Here is a 26739-nt window from a genome sequence, read left to right as displayed (position 1 = left end):
AATGTGTGATAACACAAGCTTATGCATCTCAACAAACTTTAAACCCAAAAGCCAGACCTGAACCTGGATTTAAGCTGACTGAGCTCTTTAGTAATCTAATCATAATCAATTAATGTCTTTAATCCTTTCAAAATTACTGCTGATCATACATAATTCATGTTGACAAACTTTAAACACTGAAGCCAACTGACCCTGCTGACAGAATCAAAGGGTTTTAATTGTTTATGCTGATTGAAATTAACAACTAAATCATCTTAATTGGCTAAAGCCAACTCTCAGTCATGTTATCACAGGCAGAAATACTGTGAAAATATACTACACTGGAAGCAAGATGAAAAAAAATGGGGGGAAAAAACAATTTTTCAATAATAATTTTGCATACATGAGAGATATCAGTGAGTGTCAGGAGGGACAGGAGACACATATATTTTTCTATTTACCAAATTATTACAGTATTCTCATTGACAAAAGCTTCAGCTAAATGGGGATAGGAAGGTACACTGAGCAAAATGGCATGAAAAAGGGCTGAAATCTCTCTCTCACTCTCTCATATTAAGGCATATTTTATTTGGATTATGAAGTGAAAGAAACAAAATCTGTTACAATGGAACACCTATTCCATGCTACAAATTATCTGTTTTCGAAATTATATATTCCAATACACATGTAAGCGAATTCAAGCATTTTGTACAAGTGCATGCTTTAGCACAATTTGGTCTGATGCATGTAAATTTAATACTGAAAATCATATGGATATTTTGGCTCCATCATTTTTTTATACATTATCTCTTCTTCAAAATGATAACATTTTTACCCATTATAATTCAGACTCTGTAAAAAGAAAATTATCTTTTGTTCTTTTTCAAAAATTACAAGAAATATGGTAAATATCTCAACTATATACTGATCAATCGCTAGACAAATTAATCACATGGAAGCCTGGATGAATAAAATACTTTATTTTTCAAAGATAAAATATTTGATGTTAATTGAAATACCCCCAAGACCATTATTACCTAGGACAATAAGAAGGTCTGCAGCTAAAGCTCTGTACTTCCAGACTGGTGATTCCCGAAACAAATCCAGAAGGTGGTACACAATTTCCGGAGAGGTTGCAGTCAGCTGCTTTACTAGGATCTCTAGGGCCTGAAAAATTATTGAATGTTTGGATGAGTATGGTACTCTTATGTTAAGGTTGTCATAAATCACAAGTGTCATCTCTAACTAACTATCTAGCACTAAATACAAAATGTACTGAATCCACTGACATATCAGAATGGTCAATGGACTCAAAGAATATGAAGAGAGGGTATGAGATTTAGGACTTTGTTAAATTTTTTAAATTCATTGAAGCATTTTTCATTCTACAGTTTGAGTCATGTAAAATTCATACCAAATTAATTTTTTTCTGTTTTTGTATGAGCAGGTTGTGAACAAGCTATTTCTTAGTACCCTTCTAATCTTGTTAATTATTAGTTTTCCTCAAAACCAATTTCTTAGCAAATCTTAATTCTTCCAAATTTTAGTTTTTACTTAATCTGATGATTTTCAGATAGACTTTTTACTAATTTAACCAAGCTTTTTTCCAACTAGGATATGTTTTTCTTTTGTCTCACGCTAATGTTTTTTTTTTCTTCAACTAAATAGACAGATCGAATTGGCCTAATTTTTCTATAAATCATAGCAAGAATATTTTTCTCAAGCTGTTTTGGAGCTGACAATTTTTTTAGAAACCCGTCCAAATCAGAAATTAAATGGTTAGTCCCTAAATTAGCCATGGTATAGTTGTGCTTGTGATGAAATATAATGGCTGAAAATGGCATTATTCAAGGAAACTGAGAGAATAAATGTAATTTCTGGACTAGATTTTTTATGCATATGGAATTAACAGAGACTGTGTACATAAAAAGTCTCAAGTTTATCATCTATACTCACATGTAAGTTGGGTTCAACTGTAAACAAAATAGACCCTGATCTGGTGTCATCTAATATGCCAGCAGATCAGGGTCTTATTTGTTTATTCTACTTATAAGTCCTAACAACTGCATAGACCAAAATCTACCAGTTCATTATCTGATAACACATATGGGTCTGTACAGTTTGAAGTTGGATCCAACTTATAATTCAGCATATATGGCACAAATAACAAATGAATTTGATTGGCAGATAACTTCAAAACACTATCACTATCACTACTTACCTTAGCTTTAACATGTGTATCTTGGCTCTGCTCTAGGGCTCGTAGAAGCCTGAATTTGGCATTCTCATCCGAGACACACAGTCTTCCAAGCAAGACTGCAGCATCAAATGCTGTCATATCATCTGGATCGGGATTACGGCAGAAGTGACTTAGGACTTTCACCAATTCTGTGAAGGATGGTATTTTCTGCAAATTAAGACTCCAACATATATTATATCACAACTGAAAGTCACATAATTATCTTGATATTTGAAATGTCGTTACAAAGGCATAAAGAATATGAGTGCAATATTATGAATTACAAGATTGTAGCCTTTTCTGTGAATAAAGAATCAACCTATCAAATGGTATTTCACCCTTCTTAAGTCAAGTGATGTACCTGTTACAGTTTGAGATCATATTAGATTACCAAAGGAAATATATAAATGCAAATTTTTCACTTTGCTTTTTTCTGCGGTGGTTGACAGATGTTTTTTCTGTTTATTGATTTAACAGTTTATACCATGACAAATGCAGCAATGAACAATAATAAAGTTTTATAATTGCAATCATGAATTAATTTTCTTTAGAAGTCATTGGTTTATTTTCTGTTATTGGTTTTAGCAACTGATAGCTTAGTCTGTGACAAATGCAGCAAAGAACAATAATAAAGTCTTATAACTGTAATCCTGATATATTTTTCTTTAGAAGTCATTGGGTTTTTCTGTTACTGATTTAGCAACTGATAGCTTATACCATGACAAATGCAGAAATGAAGAAATACTAGTCTTATAATTACAATCCTGAATTAATTTTCTTTTGGAGCCATTGTTTTTCTCTTTTCTGTTTTCTGTCGTTTAAAATCTTGTCATTGTAAAGTATTTTCGCTTTACTAATCAACTATTATCTGCCATACCACAAGCCCATAGCTTGAGTATTCATTATCAGCATTTGGTATTCATTATCAGCACTGGGTATTCATTATCAGTACTGAGTATTCATTATCAGCATTGGGTATTCCTTATCAGCATTGGGTATTCCTTATCAGCATTGAGTATTCATTATCAGCATTGGATATTCATTATCACAATTGGGTAGTCATTATCAGCATTGAGTATTCATTATCAGCATTGGGTATTCATTATCAGCATTGGCTATTCAGTATTATTAGATCAGTGTATACCCCATAGCTTCAGTATTCATTATCAGCATTGGGTATTCATTAACGTCATCTGGTATTTCATTATTATTTGATCTGTGTATTCCCCATCTGCTTTGAGAATTTATTATCAGTTTTGGATATTTATTATCTAGATTTCATCTACAACAATTACACCATGAAGATTTAGTAAATAAATGCAATATCCCCATTATTATCTAGATTTCATCTACAAGAATTACACCATGAAGAATTAATAAATAAATAAAACATCCCATTAACTCAAATACATATCAGAATAATCAGTGTTCATACACCAGTACAAATTTCAATGATAACTTACTTAATTGATATTCTGTACATTTCTGCCATCTGTCAATGGTGTGGATGAGGTCCAGTCAAATCTTACCTTATTGACATACCGTACATTTCCGCCATCTGTCAGTGGTGTGGATGAGGTCCAGTCAAATCTTACCTTATTGACATACTGTACATTTCCGCCATCTGTCAATAGTGTGGATGAGGTCCAGTCAAATCTTACCTTATTGACATACCGTACATTTCCGCCATCTGTCAGTGGTGTGGACGAGGTCCAGTCAAATCTTACCTTATTGACATACTGTACATTTTCAGCATCTGTCAATGGTGTGGATGAAGTCTAGTCAAATCTTACCTTATTGACATACCGTACATTTCCGCCATCTGTCAGTAGTGTGGATGAGGTCCAGTCAAATCTTACCATATTGACATACCGTACATTTCCGCCATCTGTCAATGGTGTGGATGAGGTCTAGTCAAATCTTACCTTATTGACATACTGTACATTTCTGCCATCTGTCATGGTTTTGATGAGGTCCTGACGAATCTCTGTATTACCTATTATTAGGTACTTTATTATCATCTGTAGCACTTCTTCTTCCCAGCAGCCTGGAAAAAAGAAATCAATGTTTACTGAAGTATTGACACCAGCTGCTTACCTTGTGAATTGCATAATTATCATGATCTGCATGCTTACAAGTTGGATCCAACTGCAACCTGCATAGACCTAGAGCTGCAATTGCATAATGTACCAGCTGATCTGGGTCTATGAAGTTTATCTGGAGTAACCACAAGAACAAACAACATAGACTCTGATATGTATGCGCATTATGTGACAGCAGATTAAGGTCTATGTTGATTGCAGCTGGACTCAACTTATAAGCCAGTAAATATGTTACTTCAGTCACAAGCACACAATTGATGTTGGTTCAGATTACCTCCCTTGCAACTGTCTTAATCACTGTTAGAAAGAGAGAGACTGACCTTGAGGAGTGTGTGTCCAAAAGCTTAAGAATAAAACTATAATTAAAAAAAATACATTTTTGAGGTGTTTTGATATATAAAAATGTATCATTTAAACAGAATGTTACAACCATGTGTCATGAGAGAAAGAGAGAGAGAGAAAGAGGGGGGGAGGTAAGAACAGAGACCAAATCCAATGAATTCTAATCAATTGGCACATTTCCATATATATATTTAATAAACAATAGCTGTTTTAACCAGTTCATTATATAACAATTTTTATACTCCCAAAATCTGAACTTCAAGCAACTCCATTATCGTATTCCATTATCATCATTTATTTTGCAGGTTGAAAGCCACCAGAAACTCAAGCCAAAATTTCTTTCACATTCTAAGCTCATCAAACACTTCTGTTTAAACATCTTCTAGGCACTTTTTTTCAACACCTATAATTCACCATGTGATTAAAAAATTAGTTACAATGACTAATTTGTTCAATGCATTACATGCATGACTACTTTGAAAATAATTGCAGCATATGTTCTTAGGAAAATTATATGCATTAGACAGTGATTATAAATCTACAAAACCCCCATCACTTAATTCTGTTTTCTTAGATGTGAAAAATCTGTATGAAGTATGTTAGGAAAGACACAAGCCATACAGTCAGGTTTTAATTTTGTCTCAAATAAATAAACACCAATTTTGAGTCAGCTCAGGCATCAACCATTTTGTGTATGTATTTTTGCATTGGGGTTTTAATGGCACATCAGCACAGCAATGGCTATATGGTGCTGATCAAAACTTAAAGTATAAAAAATGTAAATAATTGCAAAAAAAAACTTGCACAAGATAAACCTTCCAAAAAACATAAACATGAAGTATTACAAGATAAAGATAAAAGGTATAAATGTTAAAATTATGATAAAGGTATATAAATAAATATAAAAGTTAAGAAATATGTGTAGTTTAAAAATTGGGCCACACATTTTTATATAACTGCATACCCTCCAAGATTCCATGATTTTCTCTGGTGGTTCATTGTCCCAATGTTTCTGAACTCATTAGCCCCTGGTGCCGTATTTATGCATCAGGAGGTAAAAGCCTACTAACGAGCTCTGTAGCATCAATGTCATGTATGATACACTAAAGTGGGTGGTATTATAGAAAGGTAGATAGATGTAGCTATACAATGATACCAAATAATCTGGACGTTCCAGTTGCTCTACAAAATACAGATGGAAAAACCTAATTTTTTAGACCCAATTCTTTTTAACCCAAAATTCGCCGGTGGTCAGAATCCGATTTTGTGTTTGGACTTCTTACTTTCTGGCTTCAGATCTAAAGCAGACCAGTCCATTAAGCAAAAAAAAAATTAGAATGCCAAAGTTTACCCTTTTGCTCATGCTCATGCACAATGCACGAGCAAAATAGCCAATGAAAAACAATGTTTCTAATACAACTAGGCATTAGGTTAATGGGAAATTTCTTTTAAGTTGATGTATTAGTACGTATTGAGAAATTGTCCCCAAAATGTGTTTCCTACTTGCATTTCAGGTAAAAACGACAAAAACCTCCAGGGATTAATGAGTTAATTGAGCTCACATAAAAAATTATGTCACCACAACCTCCGATCACCCAAAACCAATGTTTATTTGAGAAACTGACACCTAATAGGTATGATTTACTTTTGTATACATAAAATATTATTATAATTTGTTCCTATCGTTATATGCCATACCCAGTAAGATGAGGGATTTGGTTGCTTCATAGCAGACCCTTGGTTCTTCATCATTTTTCAGTCTCTCCTTCAGAGCAAAGAAAACCATGGCATCTCCACACCTCAATAGTCCAAGATGCTACAGACAATAAGACAGAAATAATGATAACCTATGTATAATTTTCAATTGTGAAAGAGTCAACTACAAAAACCTGCATATATAAATATATGTGTATAAGCTGACATCGAACATTGCAAAACTATTATCTAATTAGCCTGAAGATTTTCAACTCTTTAATGAGTCTTTTTCAAAGGCAAATACAAAACATACATAGACAAGACGGGGCCCCGAGTGGCCAAGTGGTCTAAAGCGCTCTTCGTTACGGATCACTGCCATCTCACCTCTGTCTGCGACGGTTCGAGTCTAAGATTCAGCCAATGTGGGTATGTTAGAAAGCTTGCCAGTAGCTTCTCGTGGGTCGGTGGTTCTTTCTGGGGTTTTCACAGGTTCTTCCTCCACCATTAATACTGGCCACCACGTATAGCCTATCATGTGCTGAAAAATGGCGTTAAACCCCACAACAACAACAACAACATAGACGAGACAAACAAATAAAACAGAAAAATGGTTATGTTTGCAAAACTTTACATGGCTGTTTCTACAGAATTAAACCTTTAACTTTATTATGTTTTAACTAGTTTGTTTCAACTTGTTGCTGATACTGGAAAATAATTTTATTGACCTTGAAATCGATGAGCCATAACGACATCTGTTATTTTATGTAAATTTATGTAAGCGCAAATTATATCCCAGATATTTCTTTGTTATAGTAGTCATTAAAGGCTACTAAGCAAATTTAAAAAATTATTTAAAAGAAAATGTGTTGGCTGCAAAAGATAATTTTATTTTTGCATGGCTGTCTTTTTCTAGTCTTCTTGGTTTAAATCACTTGGTTTCAATGTTCTAAGTTGGCGTAACCAGTAATATTCCTTTTCTTTTCTGCTTTGGGAACTCCAGCTGGGGTTGAGAGCAATTGAAATAAGTATTATATCACTGAAAGTGTGGCCAAGGGAGAAGTGTTCTGCAACCGGGCTTCTGTACAGCTCTTTTGTCATCCAATCACCTTTTTTGCCATCCAATCAGATCTATGAAGGTTGATACTTTTGTGTAGCTTTTCAGTTTCTCCAACAGACTGAAGGCTACAGATCTTACATGTGGTGAGATAAATGACATTCTTTGCTTTGCAAGTTATGTTTGGACAATGTATGTTTAGTTTTTCTCTAGTCACTGTGCTAGAAAATGTCCTGGTCTCTATCATATGTTGACAGGTTTTGCACCTTTTATCGCCACAGGGGCCAGGTTGACTAGGATGGTCTTGATTAGTGATTGGTGTTAGCTTCGCCCTGACTAGGATGTCCTTGAGGTTTTTTGGTCTCAGGTTTGCAAGGGAGGAAATATACATATGCATGCACTTACGTATTAACATTTTCTATAAGTGCATTTCACGATAAGAAAACAAATACAAAGTATTTATAATAAGTACACAAATTTCCATGACTGAATTTAAAAGTAATTATAAATAGGTAGTGGAAGGTATTAACAAATTTAATACTACTGTCAGTGTCTAAATTTTACACAGTTCAAGAATTTACACAATACAATATTATCCAGAATAATTTATTACATTAATTTATCCAAACTACTTGTCCCCTAAAATAATACAATTTAACCAAACTTTTGTCAGGACCTCAAAGAACTGAGGTACTGTACCAAAATAGCATTGTATGTTCTGTAAATGCAATAAGGAATAAGCAAGAAATTAATACCTTGGCAGCATCTATTCTCTCAACAGGCTGGTTGGAAACAAGGTTGACATGAACCATGTTCTGGAATAATAAAAATAATAATAATAATATTAATAATAAATAATAATAATAAGAAGAAGAAGAATACTTTGAGTAATGCAAATTTGATAAAGATATCACTGGCTTATTTTTTATATTTTCCTTCAAAATGCAAAAACAAGCACTGGATAGGAGATAGCCTTGTTTATGGCTGATCTAGAAGTGACAATCTAGAAGTGACAATGATTGTTAAAGTACTTATCCTATTTTATGACCGGGGGTGGTGTGCGTCTACATTTTATTTGCCTTAAAATGTTGGTGTGGATAGTAACTGGAAAAAAAAGCTTTCTTAAATAACATTTGCCAAAGTTATGTAAAAGAGTGGGCTTAGTATGAAGCATGGTCATATATTTGGAGAAATACAGTAATATAACAATCCAACTTACACAAGTAATAACCAACATCTTCATTGCTTCAAGATAAAGAGAGTATATAAACTTTAACATTTTTTGCATCCTTTATTCTTTCTTTGAGTAACTAGCTTTAAATCTGTTGTATCTTTTACTGTCTCTTTGGGAACAAAATTTAATGAAATAAATGTCATAGATAAATATAATGAATGACGCAAGTAAGGAACTCAAAGTCATTAGAATTCATTTATTGCATACTTTTTAAAATTCTTTGTAACTTCAATTATTGCAAAGCTCAATATCAAGCAGAAAATATTGTTTTTTTTAAAGAAGTGTGAGTTTGTAATCTGGATTTTTAACGTAGCTTTAACAATTTTTCAGTCATATCACTACGATGTCTGCAGTGTGACAGTTTATAGAGATGTCTAGCACTGGGGCATCATGCCACAGACATGTAGCATGATGTCCCACCCAGTCGCATTATCCTGACACCAGGCTGACCAGTCCTAACACTAACCTCTTAACGCTGAACATCAAGCAAGTTAGTCTTTGATATGACTCAGCCAGGGATCAAACCCACGACCTACCGCATCTAAGGCGTACGCTCTAACCACTAGGTCACCAGAGTGGTTAAAGAAGTTAGAGACAATATAATTATTGAATGTTTGAAAGAAAAATACTTTAAATGGATGAAAACATTTTTAGACCCATTACATTTATCTTTATAAGTAGCTCTTTGAACATCCTTACAACTTTTAATAGATGATACTGGTTGTTAATACACTTGATAAGTTTAGAAAAAAATATTTTGGTCTACTGGGTCTGAATTTATGAAGAGGGAACGTAGAATTATGGTATCTTCTGAATCGAGGAAGCAATTTTGTAATGATCACTTTATGTAAAAAGTATTAGAATCCCTATTTTCCAAGATATGTAAACAATCTGAATGTTATTAATTTACAACTATGCTATATGACAATCTTTAATGTAAAACATATATCTACACCTATCTTTGTAGTCAGAAAGAGCAAAATATTCTATACAACTATGCCAAAAAATTGCATGTACCACTGTTGAAGCTAGTAAACTATACATGGCAATGGATGTGACACCAAGGATCTAAAAGAGTCGAGTTTTTTTTACAAAACATATTAGGTCTGTGGGTCATGCTTTTAATTTTTGTCTGGGAAAATGCAGATACACTGTCTCAATGATGGAAAGAAAAACAATATAAATTAATGTTTATTACCTTCACTCTCTCCCATTTAAGCCCTGGGTATTCCTTTCCTTTGCTAGATGGTTTAATTTTTCCCCATGTATTGACTGAAATCATACAGCATTCAAAGTGATCTTAAAGTAATTTCAGGTAAAATATCGGCTCAGATCCAACTAAAAACTGCACAGACCCTGACTGGGGACCACATAATGCCCCAATATACCTGGGTCTACACAGTTTCATTATTACTAATCATGAGAGCGAGCAATGATGGCAGTTTTACACAACTTGTAAGCAAGAACAGTGATATACTGATAAATAAATTTAAACTTAACATTTGAATACAGTACTACTTTATTATTGTTATTCAGAACCTGAATATTATTAGAATTAATTTCTTGTTAAATTCATAAAATCAGATACATTCTCATGGTAGGATAAAATAAATCTGATTAAAATTAGTTGTATGTGCATGGGAAAGAAAATAATTTCAGGCTGAGAAAAAAAACTAAAGTATATTGGTCACATCTGAGATCAGTTTCACTTTCAGGAATCAAGAAAGTTCAGTTGTGTAGTCATCAAGCGAACTAACAAGAAAAACAGGGAAAAAAGTATGCAGTTTTAACAGGCATTGATAACTACAACCATATTTATATGCCACTGATGATTAGACTGCATTCACAATACATATATTTTCCAATCATTTACATCTAAAGTAGCCACTGACCATGAATTTCTCCAGATGGCTACTAAATTTTATGAAATAATTCATTTTGGCTACTGCTTTGATGTTCTTTGTCCATTAAACAAAGATAAATTTGTTGTGATTACCAACAAAATTAGATGATTCTGTAATTACAGTTACTACTGAGAAACCTAGCATACATGCAATGAACGTAAGTAGAAATATGTCCATATGCCACAGTTGTTCCACCAATATAATGCGGTGAAAGGTTTTAAGTCAAACAAGGACCATAACTCCAAAAAATGTTGATAGAAAAAAGAAGAAAAAAATCAATTACTTGACCTAAGTGTTCTTAACATATACGCCGATATATGCATATAAAATCGGGTTTCAAATCCTATAGGTTCTTTAAAACTGATTAAAAGTTATATAAAAAACCATAACTATGTAAACTTTTGCTGGAAAAAGGTTAAAATCCAACTTTACCCAGGTTTCTTTTAGGCAAAATCTCATATTAATTTTGAATTCAATCTATTAAATCCTCCGAAAATTCTTAAGCTTAAACAAAATTGAAAAGGCCAAGTTGTAAGTCAAAACAGGGGCCATAATTCCATTAAATTTTGCCTAAATATGGTGAAAATTGAACCTGACTAAGGTTTTTGTAATGTAAAGCCTCTTACTAAATTTGACCTCAATCAAAATGGTCCTTTAAATGAAATGAAGGCAAAGTTGTAAGTCAAAAAAGGGCCATAATTCCATTAAATGTTGCCATAAAACGGTAAAATGACTATGACCATGGTCTTCTCAATGTAATGCCGCATGCTAAATTTCATTCTGATCCACCGAGTCCATCAAAAGTTATTGTGCTATTGTGCAGAAATGAAATTTGTGACAAATGGGATAGAATGTGAAGGAACAGATCAACGTGGATACCATGTGCAAATTCCATAGATATGGTGTGATCATAACCTATAAACCAGCAAAACTTGGACAAGATCTCAATGTTTGTATTAACAAATAAATTCATGAATAAAAACAAGAGTTCAAATGGTCGTCAAAAATTATGCTTGTTCAAACAATAATAAATGTATTATGCTGGAAAAACAACACCTACACTCAAAAGGGAAATAAGGAAGTGTATGTTATTAAAATGTGGGTTTGAAATGAAGTGTTTTTTCATTTCTTTCTTTCTCACCACATAAACATTAAAGTTTCAAACCCATTCCAATTTTTTGAGACTTTGTCAAGGACTCTCCATACTTAAATATGAAATGATTAAGAAAATATGTCTATAAAGTATTTACTCTTAAAGTTAAATTCCAGAAAATTACATGAATTTCTGCTTTTAAGTTTTTATTCATATTCAACTGTATCTTATCATTCTGTGTAAAATCCAATTAATATTATGATTAAAAGACATGAGTATGCCATCATTTCCTGGAAAGTCCAATTAAATTAATTATGATTAAAACATGCAGCTAATACTATTACTTCTTTTACACAAGAAATTCTGAATATTTATAGGTTACTGCATTTGTATGGGAAAATATGAACGAGTTTTTCTAATGAAAATACTGCACAACCTTGGGAGTGCAGTGTATCCATCCGACAAAACAAGGTTTTCATTTCAGATAATTTCTGTAAAGTCTGATAAATTCTCTTCAGCAGTTTTGTCAGAGAAGTCATTTAAAGTTTGTTTTTTTTTAAAAGGTGGATCAACATCAGTTGAACAATCCTGAAAAGTCTTCATGCCTGGATTCTTTCTTTTATGTTTGGTCAAATTTTATTATGTGCTTTTGGAGATGAAGTAATTTAGAGGTTTTTCTAGTTTGTGTTATGGCGGCCATATTTGATGGCAGACTGGCATCATTTTGCCTTCATGTCTGAATGCCTTTTGTCTGATTTGATCAAGATCTTTTAATCAGTTTTGAAGATGTCTTTTAAAGAACTTTGTATTCTGAGTAATAATGGTCATGTTTGATGGTGGAACAGTACCATTTGTAAAACATGAAAAGACTTTATGTTGTTGTTGTTGTTGTTGTTGTGGGGTTTAATGCCATTTTTCAGCACACGATAGGCTATACATGGCGGCCAGTATTAATGGTGGAGGAAGAACCCGGGAAAACCCCGGAAAGAACCACTGACCCACGAGAAGCTACTGGCAAGCTTTCTCACATACCCACATTGGCTGAATCCAAGACTCGAACCGGCGCAGACAGAGGTGAGATGACAGTGATCCGTAACGGAGAGCGCTTTGGACCACTCAGCCACTCGGGGCCCCCAAAAAAACTTTATGTCAGGATGATCTGTGCCAACCTGTGTTGAAAATGGTTTGGCTTTTGTGGCATATTAGAAAACAGCTATTGTTCACAAATGCTGGATGTTTACTGGATGCCATAAGCTCACTTGGCCTCCTGGCCTGGTGATCTAAAAATTGTGTGAACTTTGATTTTTCGGGGGGGTGGGGTTTCATGTTGTCTTTTCCTGGAAAATTAAGTAATATCAAAATAAATATGAGATTAATATATATTACTTCAATTATATGAAAAATCTGTAAACTATAAGAAAACAAGTATGAACACTTATGAAGCATCCAAACACAAGATATTCACACCAAAAAAAAAAAAGATTGAAAAGTAAAAGACTAATAGGAAATAGGAACATATTATCCATACAATGCATTTGCTGCAGGCATAAAGGAAAGAAGAACAAGAGGCTCAAGCTGGCCTAATATTGCTCACCTTAATTGCATATCTTAACAGCCAACCATTTCACTATTGAGACTTACATAGTAACTATACAGAACACAGTATATATCTCCCCAACTTTTATTAATGTAAATTTTACTTAACTTACTACAGTCTGATAAACATTTTTCTTCCAAAAATAAAGGCATAATTTGACATACATAGAATTCACTCATACTCAAACTCACCCCAGATCCTGATATATAATCCTATTTACTGAGTTTTATCAAAACTGAAAGACAAATAAAACCTCCAGAGAGGTAAGCTCAGCCAATCTGATGCGAAATAAACTCATCAATATGCACTGATCTCATTTTTTACAAAACCAGTCTAAGATCAAAATAATATACATGTATAAGCATATTCACCAAAGTGGAGTGAAATCCAATAAAAATTTTGTCTCCAAAGTGATGAAAAGCTCAGCCAATCAGATACAAGATTTTCTCATAAGCATGCATTGATCTTGGTCACAATCAAAGTGTATAATATCTGACTGATACAAAACTATTTAACAAATTTGATCAAAAAAGGTTGATCAGAAACAAATATGTTAGATTGCTGACCAGCTCAGCCAATCAGATACAATATCACCTCATTTTGACATACTCATCAGAGATCCTAATGATATTATCCTATTTACCAAGTTTGATCAAAATAGTATCAAACTACAATCTCTAGAGTGACTAAGAACAGCCAATTAGATGCAAGATGATCTCATTAATATGTACAGGCCTTGCTCATTACAAACCTTATCCAACATCTTGATGCCATTAACCTATTTACCAAGTCTGATTAAAATCAGGTCAGAAATATAGTATTTCAAGTGGTAAGAAACTTAGCCAATCAGATGCATGATCACCTCATTAGTATGCATAAATCTCACTCTTGATTAATTCAATGAACATCTTAATAATATAAGCTTAAACACTAAGTTTAATTAAAATCTGATTGAAAATAAAGTCACAAAAGTGTTGACAAAGACAGCCTGTTAGATGGATGTTCACCTCATGGATCTCACTTAAAACTGTACTCATCTGAGGGCTTAATTATATTAGCCTATATGCCAAGTTTGATCAAAATCAGTTCAGAAATATGGTCTCCAGAATCATAACAAGAAATTTTTAAGACAGGCAGACAATGCACGATGTATGATACTCAACGGCTGCAGGGCCATACAACATGCTCACTCAGCAAGGTTAGCTAAAACAGGAATGATGGAAATAGGATAGATACAATATTTCAAGTTTCATCAAGCAATTTTGTAGAGTGAAGCACTGCTACCACTGGTACAATGTAGGTCTTCAAATAATCATACAGTCGAGCCTAATGCTTTGTGGACCCCAGGATAAAATGATAAAGATAGAGATTGGAAGCTGCATGGTCTTTTGAAGCTCTAAAAGAAGTCCAGTTTAATATGTTGATACATATGGTGGCAGCAGTGGTGCTTCACTCTATAGCTATCACCAAAACAAGAGTCACTTGATGGGACTGATGTTCTACTGGCATACAATTTGCAGCAATTCATAAAATTAGTTTTTTCACCTTCAATCTTTTTATGAAAGCTGCAAATCCAACCTATCTCAGAAATTCTTGTGACATTACAATGTAGCCAAATGTGGTAACAAAACTATTTTTTCTTACATGTGTGAGTTAAATTCCTTCTCAGTTTTGTCAGAAATTTTGAGCTTTAAGATATCATAGATGGAAGATCATCAAACCCATCTTAGATTGGGTTAAGATATACCCACCCAATAAGTTTGCTTTAATCTATATTTAACTTTTTTAAAAACGAACTGAAATTATTGAACAGACATAATTTAATTTTTCAAAGATGTGGTTAATCAAAAAATATTCATACTTGTCTGTGTTATCATCCTCACAAGTGATTAAAGATGACAACAAAGGTCAAGACATTTGACCTTGAAGTCAATTTTTAAGTGCTGACAATCAACTTGTTTATTGAAAAAAGGAAATAAAAACTCTGGTCAAAATAATTTGCATATGCACATGACACTGTTCATAAGCTCAATGAGTAAAAAACATATAAGAAATAACCTTTAATTTGACTGTAAGGGGAGGTAAGTCTAGTTTTTAGACTTGTTCACAATAATGCAGACATGATGGTGGTCAGATCTGCACCATTTTCATTCTGAAAAGTTTACATACTGCATGGCATTTTTAAAATGAAACTCCATGTCAGTGATACCATTCTTTCAAGAAAGGTAGCAATAAAATGATTTTTGAATGGTCACTGAGGTTATCATCAGAACTGAACATTGCAGCAACATGTACCAATTTTCATTCAGAACCTTCTCATGTACTGTTATAGTGTTTTAGTGAGAAACAAATGTTTACAAAACCGTTCAGAAGAAGATGCCACAAGATAATGTTCAAAACAGCCACAATGGCAGCATCATTTTGAAATATGACCATCAAAATAGTGCAAAAAAGGTTTTAATGACAACCCCATTCTGTCATGACTATCCATTCAAGAGTAGTAGTCAAGACAAGATTTGTATGATACCTGCTGTGGTGGCCATATTGGGAGGTCATATCTGCACCATTTTCATTCAAGGCCAAGTACATATCATAAAAAGTCTTCATTAAAACTCCATGTCCGTAGGACCATCCATTCAGAAGTAGCAATAAGCTTCTCAAGATGGCTACCATTATAGAACTGTTGGAAGTCCGATGTAAAACATTTTTATTTCATAACATCTACATGTCAGGAGAAGTCTTGATACCACATCATTATCAACTTTTGTCATCTATGCACTAGGCGTAGGAATAACTAGAATTTCACATCAGCCACCAAGACGGCCATATTGGCTGTCATCATATTAATTTAACCATCCACCCTGAAGTAGTAGTGATTATACAATTTTCAACATGGCCACTATGGTATTCATGCTGGATGTTGAGTTTGGCCCCATTTTTGCTTAGGACCATGTACAAGTGATAATACGCATTTTTGTTAAAACGCAATTTAGATAGGATGACTTATTCATACTGTTCCTACAGTCCATGAGAGTTTTTGTTAAGGAGTTTTCAAGGACTTCTTAAGCTTTTCTTATGGAAACTTAACTTTCTTTATATGTTACTTTGTTTATCATAGCATAAATAGGTGCAGAAGTAGATTTTTGTTGTGGTTGTTGTTGTTGTAGGGTTTAACGCCATTTTTCAGCACATGATAGGCTATACATGGTGGCCAGTATTAATGGTGGAGGAAGAACCCGGGAAAACCCCAGAAAGAACCACCAACCTACGAGAAGCTACTGGCATGCTTTCTCACATACCCACATTAGCCGAATCCGACACTGCAGAAGTAGAAGGAAAGTCATAATTTTATGTCATTACAGCAAGGTACACTAGTAATGTAGCTGTAGAGTTTGTCCTTTGCTCCATGCAATATCATTCCAGTTTATTTTTTGAAAATACATAAATAACAATTAAAATTCTGAATTTTAAAAAGTGATACATTTTATTCAGTTTTAACATCTTGTATTCCCTCGGAAAAATGTATGGCATTTAGGGCAAACTTTGCAGAGTTTTTCCAAAAAGGTCAAGGACTTTTCAAGGATAACACAAACATCTGAAATTCAAGTATCAGGACCATCTATATATCATCATAAGTCCTTATGTAAAAAATCCATCTGCTAAGAAGGAGTAGCAAGAACAGCCTAATCAAGACAGCCATGTCATGAAAAATCTTTCTGTGAAAATCCCATACTGATATGAGCAAACAATTACAAGAAGTAACTAAAACAAGATTTTCAAAATGGCCCACATGATGGCCAGACTGTAGACAGAGGCACCATTTTCAGTTATGACCAACAATACGCAAGAGTACTGTTTGCAAAGTTTCATTACTTTTTTTCCACTTAGGAGTAATGATAACAAATAACTGTCAATGAATGTTGGACAGACAAAGCATGGATGTAAGCCCATCACATAAGCTCTTTTGGTCTTCAACCAGTTGAGCTAAACTTCAAGCACACTCTAAACACAAAGCTATGAGTTCTACATAGAGTAATATACCTTCATCATTCTCGTTATCTATAACAAAAATAGGACAAATTAACAAAGAGTCTGAATATTTCTCAGATCCTTTTAGTAAAAGCAATGAGATTAGACAATATTACAAAGCATTAACATAGTAAAACTGGCATATACCAAAGGAAGGGTGAGCAATCTGCTCATGTAAATGCAACCCCTGCCACTCCGGCATTTAACCCCAACCCCTATTAAGAAGATAAGTTTATTGGCAAAACTATTCTGAAAATCGCATCAGTGAACTGACTGATCAACATGTGTATTTTCTAACAATGACTAAATATTATATACTAAGTTTATAGCAATCCACTAAAAACTGTAAGAGTAGTTGTATTTATAAACTTCCGCCATATAATGCATCCAGTTGAAAGTAAAAAGGGCAATAACTCTTACAACAATCACTGGAGCACAAAAGACTAGATGATGACCATACATACAAAGATTAGATGATGACCATAATACATAAAAGAGTAGATGATGACCAAAATATTTATGAAGATTAGATGATACCATAATACGTACAAAGATTAGATGATGATGAAAATACATACAAAGATTAGATGATACCTTAATACATACAAAGATTAGATGATGACCAAAATACATACAAGGATTAGATGATGACAATAATATATATATAAAGGTTAGATGATGACCATAATATGTACAAAGATTAGATGATGACCATAATGTGTACAAAGATTAGATGATGACCATAATGTGTACAAAGATTAGATGATGACCAAAATACATACAAAGATTAGATGATGACCATAATATGTACAAAGATTAGATGATAACATAATATGTACAAAGATTAGATGATGACCATTGTACATACAAAGACTAGATGATACCATAATATGTACAAAGATTAGATGATGACCTAATATGTACAAAGATTAGATGATAACATATGTACAAAGATTAGATGATGACCATAATATGTACAAAGATTAGATGATGACCATAATATGTACAAAGATTAGATGATGACCATAATATGTACAAAGATTAGATGATGACCATAATATGTACAAAGATTAGATGATGACCATAATATGTACAAAGATTAGATGATGACCATAAAATGTACAAAGATTAGATGATGACCATAATATGTACAAAGATGAGATGATGACCATAATATGTACAAAGATGAGATGATGACCATAATATGTACAAAGATGAGATGATGACTGATGGCCATAATAAGTACAAAGATTAAATGATAACCATAATAAGTTTAAAGATTAGATGATACCATAATATTTACAAAGATCAGATGATGACCATACATAGATTAGATGATGACCATATGTACAAAGATTAAATGATGACCATGCATACAAAGATTCACAGTGATTCATACAAAAATACATGTTACATTCACAAGATTACAGCACACATTACATTCATCTGCAGGACAAAAAGGACTCTAATAAAAATTGCAATACAGTCCTACCCACTTATATCAACATCACTTAAGTCAACAAGCCGCCTATTCTGACAAAACTGCAAAGTCCTGAGTCTATAACTACTGGCAAATTTGCCATGATTATGTTGAAATTGAGATAAAAAATAAATGTGTATGTTGACAGAAGCCTTAGGTCTGAAAGTGAACTAATTCTTTGTTTTCTAATTATTTGTGTCAACAAGCTGCCAGTTCTGACCCATACTTCGTTCTACAATTATTGAATGCTGCAACTACAATGACAAACAGGCATTTGTTTGGTCCTCCATAGTTGGTTTTTCATGGTGACTTCAATAACACATGCACCCTTCATCAAAGCAAATTGATTACAATCTTCAATAAAAACGATGCACCTTTCATCAAAGGCAGTCAGCCAAACACTTGAATAAAGGCAGTGAATCTGATCAATTGCTGCATTTTCCAAAATGACTGGAAGGCATTTATTGTGCCATGAAAGCTTCCTTTTTGTAGTTAAAAAGTTTAGGCATATGAGTGCTATCAACAATGGTGTAAAACACAAATTAAGTTTCCAATCTTTTAAGACTTGGCCATCAAGTTAACTGATATCAGGATATCAAGGATGTTTGTGAAATGTTTAATTTGTTCATGTTTTCATTCTGCATCAACAGCCTCATCCCCTTGGTAACCTTGGCAATATGATAGCTCTCTCAGGTTGACCTAAAATTTAGGCCAATTTAAGTACATGTACATGTATTGTAAGCATACGGCCACATAATACTGACGACAATGAATATCAAGTGAATTGTTCAATGACGTGTTTGTTGACATTGGGATATAGATCAAACAAGGACAACCATTTTCGTTCATATTTGTTATATGTTTCCTAATGGGAAGTGACTAACATATGAATTTTCACTATGTGATCTATACTTGAATTCATGAATTTTTCAAATACATGTGCAGTACTTAATGCAGTGTGTGTGTGTGTGTGTGTGTGTGTGTGTGTGTGTACAAAAATATAATATGGGGAAAGAAATAGAACGTATCTTACATTTTCATGAAAAGTTTGGTGGATACTTGTGCAGTTTCTTTTTCAAAGATACTTATAAATGACTACACATAAATAACTGTACAAACCTTTTATTACTGTTTTAGCTACAGACAAACGAGAGGGTCTGGCACTTTTGTCTCTGTAAAATTAGAAAGATTAATCCAAATTAATTAATTTTGCAACCATATTATGTCATTATCAAGATGAAAAGTAGAAACTCATTAAGATCTAACAAGTTAGTAAGGAATGCTAATTTAAGTACACTTTTCTTGGAAGGAAAATTTAGAACAGTTAAATCATTAGCTGGTTGGATTTCAACCGAAGTTTCAACTGGCTATTTCATGCATATGGAATAGGAGCAAAGTGCCTTTCTCAGTGACATAATGAGGCAACTGACTTGGGCTGGTAGTGAACCAGTGACTCTTGAATTACGAATCCAGTGCTCAACGAAATTAGGTAAGACATTTCCTGCATTTAGGTTCAAATTCTGACACAATCCTCCCCATGCCAGCTGTGTCATTTAGCAGCACTCAGTCACGCCTGGAAGTAAAGGCCGTCCACTAATTAGAGACTAACTCATTTCCACATCAGCATAATATATGTTTACAATTTCCCCCTACCCCCTACCTTAAGAAAGGCCATATACCATCTTTTCTATCAATCTTTTCATCACAGGAGCTGCTTCATATAATGCTGATTAACATAGCTTTAAAGTTTTTTTAATTCTCTACTTTTTCATATCCTTCAGGGACAGGCAATGAGTTCAAAAGGAAAATCCTTCAGAGACAGGTGAAGAGGAAAAGAATTAATGTTTTACTAATTCCAATATATTCTTTTTTCTATATCATGCATAGGAAATATGAGCTAAGTTCAAAAATGACATTAAAATGCATTCTGCCATTCCTGTAATGTCAATTTTATGAAGAACTTCCCAAATTCGATCCAAACAGTACCAATCCTGAGCAGACCTAGCAGACAGTAAGCAACTTGAATTTACCCACAGGCAGGAAACAATTTTAACTTCTTGGTGGACTCAGTAGAGCTGTATTAACACTGCCACGTTCCACAGAGACTGAAACGACATTTTCTATTCTGAGGAAAATTCAGGTGGACTCGAGGAAACCTGAACTTAGAAATATTACATCATGTCCTGATTGTAGAGATAAACAACGATGAGGACTGCTACAAATATAATCCAGACAACAGTCTAATGAGAAAGGCAGAGATAAACACCGATGACGACTGCTACAAATATAATCCAGACAATAGTCTAATGAGAAAGGCAGAGATAAACACCGATGACGACTGCTACAAATATAATCCAAACAATAATATACTAAGAAAGGCAAAATGCTACATATTAGGACAGCATGCAAGGCAACAAGTTACTGTGAAAGGACTGATGTGATGAAATGATGCAAATAATACAGAATCTGAAATGTGTTCAACAGTTGTCATTCTTGTCCATCTACTTACCTAAAATCAGGTTGATGAAAATCCACCTGATTTTAAGTCAAAATTCCTAACCAAATTTTACAAATCTTATGTTACTATCCTAAGCTGACCTCTCTATTCTATCCAATTTATAGAGATGGGTTGAATTCTGAAACCATTCTGCACATCTGTGGATCACCCTTGATTTTATTCTCAAGTTGGAAGTTTATGTCTAAACTATGACATGGGTTATGTGTGACACTGCATTCTCAAGCAAGAACACCTGTAGATCCAATATAACAATTTCAACTTTGTATGTTAGTGACCTGGTATTGAATGACAGGAGTCATTGGGGAACTTTCCAGCTGACATGAGTCATTAGGGAACTTTCCAGCTGACATCAATCATTAGGGAACTTTCCAGCTGACATGAGTCATTAGGGAACTTTCCAGCTGACATGAGTCATTAGGGAACTTTCCAGCTGACATGAGTCATTAGGGAACTTTCCAGCTGACATGAGTCATTAGGGAACTTTCCAGCTGACACAAATCATTAGGGAACTTTCCAGCTGACATCAATCATTAGGGAACTTTCCAGCTGTCATGAGTCATTAGGGAACTTTCCAGCTGACATGAGTCATTTGGGAACTTTCCAGCTGACACGAATCATTAGGGAACTTTCCAGCTGACATCAATCATTAGGGAACTTTCCAGCTGTCATGAGTCATTAGGGAACTTTCCAGCTGACATGAGTCATTTGGGAACTTTCCAGCTGACATGAGTCATTTGGGAACTTTCCAGCTGACACGAATCATTAGAGAACTTTCCAGCTGACATCAATCATTAGGGAACTTTCCAGCTGACATCAATCATTAGAGAACTTTCCAGCTGAGGATCAGCAAGGATATTTACTGATCTGGTATCATTCCATAAAAGTCACTAACATACCATCTAATGAATTCACCCAACTGATGATTTTCAACTAACATACCATGTAACAAATTCACCCTACTGATAACTTTCAGCATACCATCTAATGAATTTACCCTACTGATGATTTTCAACTAACATACCATGTAACTGATTTGTGCTATGTATGACTTTCAACCAAAATATCATGTGACATGCCCCTCATTTTTTCCATATGGCAAACAAATCTCTGTTTAAAGATAGGACAAAGAAAGACCCATATTTTGATTCTGCTTGGACTGTGGGAAAATGAAAGAAAATCATGGGCCCATAAGGAAAACATACAATTTTGGTTACCATAGCAGACTGTATAATAAGGTGGATTATAACTGCATTGGACTAGCAGGGATTTAAAAAAAAATATAAAGTCTCCATTACAATTTGACATTCTAATAGATGAACTTCTTGATAGCAACTTCAAAATTTGTGGGAGGAGGTCTCCTGTTAAAATATGGCATTTCTTTTTTTCATACCTGGTTGATATTTATAATGCTAGTTTTGTAGAAGCACAATTATGAAGACAGGATTCTAATGCTATAAATAACTATGAAGAGATCTATCCATGGATTTATCTTATAATCAAGATTACATACACTGATTTATGACTTCCGGATTTCCAAGATCGCTCACTTTTGGAACCACTCCTTTCCCTCTCCAACATCATTCGGAATTTCCACTCATTAGAGCTGGGTCCATCTTCTGTGGGTCTAGCTGTCTCCTTAAATAGTGTGAGCTTGGTTTCATTCTGCAGATTGTGTTGATCAACAATCCTGTGTGCAGGCCTGCGTTCTTTGACATCAACAAATTTCTCTATGAGTTGTGGAAATTCCTTGTCTTTACTCTGCAACATATATTCATTGCACATAATTCATTAAATTAAATTCTGTCGCACACATTATCTTGTCATAATATTTGTTGTAAACTTCTTTGCAATGAACTATAAATTTCACCATGTCTTAAAATGTCACAGGAGTATTGCATCAAAATATTCCACAAAAAACCCGTAATTTATACTTTATATATTTGCATATTAGACCCAACTCAAACTTCACAGACACAGCTCTGTCATCGCATAATGCACCAACAGATCTTGGTTTATGCAGTTTGTTAAGACTAATCAGTAGAATAAACAACACAAACCCTGATCTACCTGCACATAATGTAATGGCAGACCTGGTCTATGTTGTTTGTAGTTAGACCTCACTTATGAGTGAGTACATACGGTAGTTACACACAAACCAGATGCAGGCCAAATATTTTTTCTCAAAATGAATTCACTGATACTGCCCTAGGAGAGCTAAGTTAAATCCAATACATGGAATATTTTTTATAACTGAAAAGAAAAAATGGTAATCTGATCTTTCAAGTATTTACAATGTAGAAATGTTACAGTACAAAATTTTCACTGCATAGTAAGAGCAGACCATTTGTGATCATGAAATATTTGTCAAGTTAAAAAGACTGAAAAAAAGATAAGTATTTGTTGACTATACTTAATATAAACATTTATCAGTACTTTGCTTACTGAGAAGTTCCCTAAATCCAAGTTCATTGTAATTTCATCTTATTACCCATTTTATGGTATCACTAATATATTTAACTGTTAACAATCATTACACTTACTGTTCTGGTGAGTGGTAAAACTTCTGGAGGTGGGATTGGTTTGGGATAATAAACCAGTCTGCCAGACTTTGAGGAACCATGTCTTCGAGACGGCATTGGCAGCATGACAACTGTGGACATGGTTTGTGATCTGCTTGATGCATCAGCAGTTGACACAGGTGCTGTTACCATGCCAGGCTAGAAGTAGATAATAATCAATGATATATAGTTCTTCTATTTTATACTTACCATATATACTCGCTTATAAGTCAGATCCAACTGCAAACTGCACAGACCCAGATCTGCCATACCATAATGCACCAGCAGATCTGGATCTATGCAGTTTGTTAGGATTAATAAGTAGAACAATAAGTTTGATCTGCTGACATCTTATGCATTGGAAGATAAGGATCTATGCTGTCTGTAGTTGGACATGACTTATAAGTGAGTTCATAGAGTACTGTTTTTATAACCAATTTTATTTCCAGCCATAATTTCTTGGTAATGGAAAGAGAATAAGATAACATTTGTCTTTCCAGTGCTTGAGAAAAATAATTAAGTTGTTATATATGTCTTGCTGAATATACAACTAAACCCTGACTATCTTTTTTTGGCTGTTCATACAGAAAACTGATGATGTCCATACCCACCCATCACTTAATAATATGAAAGGACAGGTGAATTTGCTTCAGCTGTGGCACCCAGAAATCTCAAAATGTTTGAGAAAAAATCTCATTTGAAAAGTTCAACCTTGATGATAAGAAATTTATTTTCACATTCTGTAACTTTAATTAGAATAAAGTTAACATTGTGGAAATTTCGGTCTCATTTTAAGCTTGGTTATCCTACCTGTATGCAAAGTGTCTATGGCATAGACTTTTGGCATGTTCTCCACTAAACATGTAGTATCTACTCTGGGGATTTTGAACTTGTGTTTCTTAAACAATAAGTCATGAGAAAATACAGCCTGATTCTTATGTGAAAAAAACATACAACATGGGGTAAGGGTATTGCACTGGATTTCTTAACATGAAGTTCTAACACAAAGGAACAAAAATGGGATTCCTTATTTTTCACAACAGTTTTAAGGAAATTGTTTGCCAAGATAAAATAATAAGCACATTGTCAAATCCCTCTCTGTAATGTGGATTTCTCTCCATGATGGCCACATATATTATGGTGCCAATCAGAAACTTAATTATTTCATAAAACCTGTTTATGCTGGCCATTACAGAGAGGTCCAAATTTTTTGTCGCATTTAAGCTGAAAAAATTTGATGGGTGATGCTAAGATAGTCATGCCCCTACACATTTCTACACCATAAACTGCAAGCAATGGTATTTCCTCAAAATCTGATGACTAAAATTCGATGTGACATCAATAAACAATGCATACCAGTAGCTGTAAATATGCCTTAACTCATGACCCTTTACACCAATCCCTCGATAACTCATGCCCTGATAACTTGCGAACCTGCTTATAACACAAGGTCAGGTGTGGATCCCTTTTTTTGTGTGACAGAAATTACCAAAAAATGTATCCCTAATTCTTGAACTTAAAGAAAATCGAGATCAAAATTGGTAACTGAAACACTGATATATCGCTCTTCCTTATGGTTGAAAACAGTAGATAGGACCTGGAAATTTTAATCAACATTTTGAAATTATCAACTTTCAATAAGAAGTCATATATTCGGTTACATTTTCTTTCTTAGTACACTGTAATTACAGATATTCAAGTAATTTTGGATCAATGAAAATGTCACTTACGCCTAGTATAGGAAGTACATTAATATTTAAATGCCAATTAAATACTTTTTATTAAGTGAAATTTGTGTTTTAATTCTATCTTTTAGTTCCTCTTAAGTGTAACCATTATAAATGCAATTTGTATTTAAACATAAAATGTGTCAAACTACCATCACAGCTATGTCCACAAGCATTACTCTGAGAACCCAATTAAGTGCCAACCATGGTTTGGTAACTGACTTGCAGAAGTATTTGTTGCATTGTTGCACTGAATTAAAAGCTGGCCTCCTTTGTATTATCTCGTTAATTATGTTGAATCAAATAAAGGTGGTGGAACAAAAGAAAATTTAAAAGGCATGCAAATCCTACATACTTAAAATCTAGTGGCCCCAGTCGTATGTTGGGTGAACTCACTTCAGTTGATCAATCAAACACTATTATAAATGTTATTGCATATGTAACACAATTAAACTAGCTTAAAATAACCAACTCATTCATAAATTGTGATCAGAGATAGCAAGGTGACCAAGCAAACCAAATACATCATAAAATAAAGAGCATGGTTTCACAGATACGGACCATTGTGGGCAAGCGAGTTTCAGAGAATTCCTGAACTGGCACTTCGAGATATCCTCAGTGATAATAAGAAGTTTCACTATTACTTCAAATGAAATCATGACATCAATACTGTACTAACTGAGCAATAAAAAAATTAAGTTTTGACTTAAACGATTGTCTCATGAAATAAATGTCACTAGTTTTTGGAGAGAAAAAAATCTTGTTTGGTGGTGTATCGACAGTTAGTCTAGTTCCATGCTACTTTGACTCCTGACTTAGCATTATATTATTAAATACCACTACAGGAATAAGACTAATACACAGATGTTTTCATGTACACGTGATGGTTGTTGAAACCAGTTGGAAAGATCTTTCACATGTTGTACGTTTTGAAAATAAATGTTATTTATACAGAAAAATGAACAACTTCATTAGTAAAAGCACATTATCAACAGTTATCATCAACGTAATTGTAAAATGAAGAGTTAGTCATTAAACAGCCCAGTTCCCTATCCTCCCCAGTGTTTTTCTCGATGTCTCAGCAGATATTTTCAATTTCTTTTAGGTCTCTCAATAACTCATGCCCTCGCTTATAGTGCAGTCTATGTTTGTGGACCCCGTTGTGCACAGGTTATCAAGGGAGAGGTG

At 33.9% G+C, this 26739-nt stretch overlaps 1 protein-coding gene across 2 annotated transcripts in view; it reads right to left on the bottom strand.

The window, feature by feature from the left end:
* The window catches only part of LOC149802650 (uncharacterized), a 104813-nt gene that overhangs the window by 37739 nt on the left and 40335 nt on the right, over positions 1 to 26739 (bottom strand). For both annotated transcript variants that reach the window (XM_089952012.1, XM_089952013.1), the window contains 9 exons: positions 23807 to 23983; positions 22777 to 23024; positions 19868 to 19920; positions 9844 to 9917; positions 8167 to 8226; positions 6361 to 6478; positions 4144 to 4265; positions 2201 to 2386; positions 1017 to 1146 (listed from right to left, as the gene is read on the bottom strand). In XM_089952012.1, the coding sequence (XP_089808138.1) occupies positions 1017 to 1146; positions 2201 to 2386; positions 4144 to 4265; positions 6361 to 6478; positions 8167 to 8226; positions 9844 to 9917; positions 19868 to 19920; positions 22777 to 23024; positions 23807 to 23983 (1168 nt within the window). The remainder of the gene's footprint in view (positions 1 to 1016; positions 1147 to 2200; positions 2387 to 4143; positions 4266 to 6360; positions 6479 to 8166; positions 8227 to 9843; positions 9918 to 19867; positions 19921 to 22776; positions 23025 to 23806; positions 23984 to 26739) is intronic.

The sequence above is a fragment of the Sinohyriopsis cumingii genome, chromosome 3 (genome assembly GCF_028554795.1).
Source record: "Sinohyriopsis cumingii isolate HCF-2022 chromosome 3, ASM2855479v2, whole genome shotgun sequence".
Taxonomy (NCBI): domain Eukaryota; kingdom Metazoa; phylum Mollusca; class Bivalvia; order Unionida; family Unionidae; genus Sinohyriopsis; species Sinohyriopsis cumingii.
The sequence above is the reverse complement of the archived record's forward strand: the minus strand, read 5'-3'. Positions and strand labels throughout refer to the sequence as shown.